Source organism: Blastomyces gilchristii (assembly GCF_000003855.2).
Source record: "Blastomyces gilchristii SLH14081 genomic scaffold supercont1.44, whole genome shotgun sequence".
Classification (NCBI taxonomy): domain Eukaryota; kingdom Fungi; phylum Ascomycota; class Eurotiomycetes; order Onygenales; family Ajellomycetaceae; genus Blastomyces; species Blastomyces gilchristii.
In genome coordinates this window covers 51,676-57,458 of record NW_003101639.1, presented here as the reverse complement: position 1 = coordinate 57,458, position 5,783 = coordinate 51,676, and the positions used below count along the sequence as shown (strand labels likewise).

The window sequence follows — 5,783 nt, the reverse complement described above, 5'->3', positions numbered from 1 at the left end:
ATTTTGCTCTGTATAAAAGACCTGTGTGGAATTTTTTTGTAGATCTACTTAATTCTGAACTCTTTTTTACAGCTGAATCAGTCAATTCATTATCATGAATATTCATATAAGCAGAAACTTAGCATAGATGAATTATCAGCTTTGATATTCTTCTCTTTTGAATTTTTAAAATAGAGTTTAAGATCAGTTCAAGATTTATTTGATTATTATAAATCTGACTGTTTTTAAGTGTTTTTAAAGTAGCTTAATTATCAGAGAATATTTATATCTCTTTTAAACTATTTTCTCTTTTATAAGATTTTATTTCAATGAGTTTGAAAGCTTTCACTATTATAAATAGTTCAGTATCAAAGACTTCAGCTTCACAGTCTAAATTTCAGAAATCTGAGATAAAATTAATATTATCTTCAGTATAAGCAATGTCTGTATCTAATCTATTCAAATTCTCTTTTTTTGAGTCATCTGAATAAATCAGAATAGAGTCTTTTATATTAATTGTAAAAATTCTCTTTAAATACTGTTCATATTCTTTCTCTTTAAATAGTTCACTTATTTATAAGTTTATAAGAGATTCAAGCTTTTCTCTTCAGAGAGATATCTTCTCATGATCAACTTTTTCAATATTTAAAGAAGAAAATTGATTTTTAATCAGTAAGTATAGTCTGTACAGTTGAGAAGACATTTTCTTTGAAGAATTATTTTCATTTCAATCAAGAAATCTATTTTAATTCAGTTCATTTTCAGAGTTAATTAATGAAAATGAAGAAGAGACTCTTTCTCTGATTATATAATTTAAGCTTATCTTCATAACTCTCAGAGTATAGTTCATACAGATCTTTTCAAATCTAATAGTAGAAGAGAGAATTGAAGCTTCAATTTTCATTACTTTAATAGAAGATAATTTAAATACTTTCAGAATTCTTCTCAAAGCTCTGTTTTACAGACTTTGAAAGAGTTAAGTGAAATTTTCTTGATTATTTCATCAAACTTGAACTTTATAATCAGCTACTGAGATAATACAGGCTATATATAACTGTCTCATAGTCTGGAAGAATAAATCTCTCTCTGTATTTAATAGTCTGATTATATTATTCAATAGTCTTTCTATCTTGATAATTCTTTGTTGAATATAATATTTAAAATTCAACTTGAAGTTTAATTATACTTCTAATCATTTGATATTTAAACTGAGTTTAATCTCTCTATTTAAAAGAGTTAGAGGTAGTTCTTTCTCATTGAATCTGAAAAAGAAATGAATTAACTCAGTTTTATTCATATTAAATTGAATTTAATTAATATATACTCTGACAAAGATTTTCTCTTTATAGCTTTTTCAATCACTTTTAAATTCTCTTTAATAGTTTTTGAGCTGTAGACTAGATCAATATCATCTATATAACTCAGAGATCACACTATTTTCATATTTCTATTTTTAAATAGATATACAGTGTATATTATAAATAAAATAAGTGAGATTGAAGATTCTTACAGTACTTCTATTTTTATCTCAGTCTTATCTTATTTTATTTTATTAAAGAAAAGTTATATAAGTCTTTTAAATATAAAACAGTTAACTCAATTTATTAGAGAAAGTAGCAGTTTTAATATCTTTAAAGTCTGAATTAACTTTGACTTTGAAACATGATCAAATACTTCTTTTATATCAATAAAAACTGCAGTTAAGATCAGATCTTCATAGTTTGCTATTTAAATATTATAAATAACTAAGAGAACAGTATTAATTATGAAATATTATTTTCTATCATTTATTTATTCACTGAATAAAAGAGAGTTATTAATAGAGCTTATAAAAGATAGATAAGTAGCTATTATCTTTTCTAAAATCTTTTCTAGACAGTTTAATAGAGATATTATTATATATAACTTAGAAATTGAAGTTTTTCTATTAGATTTTATAATAATCACTTCAGTGACTTCTCTTCAGCATTCAGAATAATATTCATTTTTCAAGAGATTAAAAAAGAGCTTAAAATATTCATTCTTTAAGAAGAAGTATATATTTTGAATAATTAAGTAATTAATTGAATCAGGCTCTGCAGCAGTTTTAACTGAACTTGAGAAGATAGCTGACTCTAATTCATCTTATATAAGATCAGGCCATTCTCAGTCATTTTCATCAATATAGTTAAGAAGTGATATATTCTCTTTCTCTGAATCTGAATCTGATGAGTTTTAAAAGAGAATTCTTATAAAAGTGTAATATTTTTTCTCAAAAGAGTTTACTGTATATGATTCATTCTGAAACTTATATTCTAAGACTGAAAGTTTTGTTACACTTCTTATTTTAATATAGTTAAAAGCTTTAAAAACTTTCTTTTCTTATACTTCTTTGAGAAATTTATTTCAGTAGTCTGTTTTAGCTCTTTTAATATCTGAAAAACATTCATTTCTGATAGCTTTGAACTCTTTATCAGATATTATATCATTCTTTCAATCTCTTCTAGCAGTAGCTAATTCTTTTCTTTTAGATAAGATATTCTTATTTTATTAAGATTTTAAATACTCAGAAGATTTTCTCTTTAAAATATTATCTCTAACACTTATTAGAATAATAGATGTAATAAGCTTCACTCTATTCTTAAGTATTTCATTTGAGATATCTTGATCAGAATTTCAATATAGCTCACTCTATCTTTTAAATTTTAACAGTTTTATACTTTCTTCAACTACTTTTTAATCAGCTTTTTCAAAGTTAAACTGATTAGAGAGAAGAGGATTTTCACTCATTTATTTTTCACTCAGTTTAATATTATATTGAATAATCTCATAATCTGATTCTGATATCTTATTTAAATTAATAAATCAGTTTATAAGTCATTTTTTCATTAGATTTTATAATATGAAGATTAGATTTATAATAGATTTCTGTTTTATATCTTTTCTAAAAAATGTTTATTGATCAGACTTGTTAACTAAATCTATTAAATACTCAAAGATTCATTTAATCAGATTATCAGCTCTTACTGCTCTTTTATATTCTGAATTTCATCAGAAATAATATGCATTGAAATCTTCTATAATTAGAGTTTCTTAATAAAGTTATATTCAGAAATTCTTCATTAATTATTCAGATATTGTTATTTTTCTTTAATAACTTTTCATTATAGATATTTATAAGCTGTATAGTATTAAACTTATTCTCTTTATCTATAATATCACTCATCAGAATATCAGAGTCAGACATAATATTAAATCTTAGATTAAATTAATATCTTGATCTCTTTCTTTCATAGATCACTACTCTTGACTTTATCTCAGACTTTTAAGATAGAAAGTAGTAGTAGCTTGAATAAGAAATAATATATTTTTACTCAGTATCAAAATTCAGTTTCTGAAGCAGTATAAAATCAACTTTTTATTCAAATGCAATTTGAAGATAAGAATAAATATAATTTGAGTTTCTATTCATATTATTGTGAATAAATGTGATTTTTGAAGAGTTTTTAAACTTTTTTTATTATTTTTATTATATATTCATATTAAAAGAGAGTAGAGATAGAGTAGAATCTAATCACTATAATCAGATAGTAGATTATAACTATTTTAACAGATAGAGATCTCAACTGCTTATATTATATCTAGTTTATTATCAGAGTCATTTCTCAATTCTCTAATCTTAACAGAAGTTTGAGAATTCAAATTCTATTTACATTTAGCTTAAGAATTGAAGTTTGAAGATTTAGATAGTTAAGAGTTTCTTCTTTTTAAGCTTACAGTTGTAGATTTACTGACTTGACTATTCTGTTCAGTTCTAGATTGACTTTGAGCTTCATCTTTTCTCCAGTTCTTTTGAGTTCTAGGAGCAAATATACATTCTTTTGAACTAGAGACATGTTTTTCTTTGTAATTAGAGCACTTAAGCAGAGTGTGTTGACATATTTCATCTCTTTTTAAGCATGTTTCATATTTATGCTCACTAGTTTTATGATCTCTAGCACAGAATGCATATTTTGAGTCTCTAAAATAAGAGATTGTAAAGTCTTTATATCTTTGATAGTTTGAACACTGTGTTTGAGCTTTGAGATTCATTCTTGAGTCTTTGTATTTATAAACTCTTATTTTTAAACCTGCTACTCTTACTTTCAGAGATCTTTTCACTGTTTAAGTATCTCTATATATATTAGAACAGAGATATTTCTTCTGCTTTATCTGAACTTAATTAAATTTAGTTATACAGACTCTTTTCTCAGTTGAATAGAATTGTATTCTTCTAATTTATTTTTGAGAAGAAGTATTTCTTCTTCACAGTTAAAAATTTCAACTGAAATATTATAAAGAATGAATTTATCTCACTTTTCATCTCTCTTAGATAGAATTATTATATTTAACAAAGATTCTACAACTGATTTTCAGAGATTCTCATTCTGAATAAGAAATTCTGCACTAAATTCAGACATTGTAGTCAGAATAATGAAGTTTTTAAAGAAGAATAACTTTATTAATACTATAACTAATTTTTAAACTTTAATATTAATTATCAACTGAGAAAAGAACTGCTGATTAATTTTATTTCTAATTCTGAAAATAAGATTTAAGTTTAACTTATTTATTTATAAGATATTCTGATTTGAGACTTTGAGAATAAGTCTTCTATTTCTGAAGATTTGAAAGTTTTTCTCTTTTTATATTTTTTTCTTCACTTTTCTATGAATAGAAGTATGAGTAGTATTCTTCTCAGTTTTCTCAGAATTTTGAGCAGATTTTGAGACAGCAGGTTTAGAGATAGCAGATTCAGCTACTTAAGTATATGTTTTCTTCTGATTTAAAGAAGAAGAAGAAGTAGAAAAAGAAGAAGAGTAAAATGAAGAGTCAGTGATTATACTAGAAATTTTCAATATTTTTTACACTGTGTTTGAAATTCTAAGTTTGAACTTAATCATCTTCTGTAGTTGTCTAGTCTAAGTATGAAGAATTAATAGAACTTCTTTATTCATCTCACTCAGATACTGCTTTTCAAGAATCTTACTTACTTTTTTAAGTTTTTATATTTTAAGAACTTATTATTTCTCTATTTCTTCTTTCTCTCTTCTCTTCAGAATTTTGATCTCAGAAATAGCATTTGAGAAAGCATCTTTTTTCATATTAACTGAGTGTATTTTTGAACTTATTATTCTCACTCAATGAAAAGTTGATCAGACTGTTTCAATTGAGATATTTATTAAACTCTTTTGAAAAGTTGATCAGACTGTTTCAATTAAGAGATTTCTAAGTCTGTTTTCAATTAAAATGTTGATCAGACTGTTTCAAAAGAAGAATAAAAGACTTTTATATATAAAGCACCTGATTTTTTTCACACTAGTTCAGTAACTAGATTTTTTTAAAAAGAATCTAATAAACTAAAATTGATTTTTAAGATAAATTAATAAAATCTTTACAATCTCTTTCTTGAGATACAGTGAGAACAAGTATGATATCAATTGATAGTAAATCAGATAATATGACAGTTTTTGAGAGAAAAACTGATAAAAAATAAATCAATTTTTTACAGAGAAATTGATTAAAACTATTCAATTTTATTCTAAATTATTCAATTCTTCTCACACAATAAGTGTGCAACTCAAATCAGTTAATAAAGAGTATAAAAAAGAATTAAGTATTAATAAAATCTCTTCAGTCACTGAAAAAGTAATTCTTACTTAAAAGAATATGAAATTATGACAGAAAATAACTCTGTTTTTAATTCTTTGTAAGAATATTGTATAAAACTCAGAGAAAAACACCTTACTTTTTCAAGAGAAGTAAAAAACTATTTCTAAGATCTT

At 23.9% G+C, this 5,783-nt stretch overlaps 1 protein-coding gene across 1 annotated transcript; it reads right to left on the bottom strand.

Annotated features, from left to right (window-relative positions):
• Positions 1-3,833: 3,833 nt before the first annotated feature.
• On the bottom strand, positions 3,834-4,026 carry BDBG_18024 (uncharacterized protein; the record flags this gene model as incomplete). Its single annotated transcript, XM_031725617.1, has 1 exon — positions 3,834-4,026. A coding segment is annotated over one exon (192 nt), but the record flags the coding sequence as incomplete, so codon positions are not given.
• Positions 4,027-5,783: the final 1,757 nt, after the last annotated feature.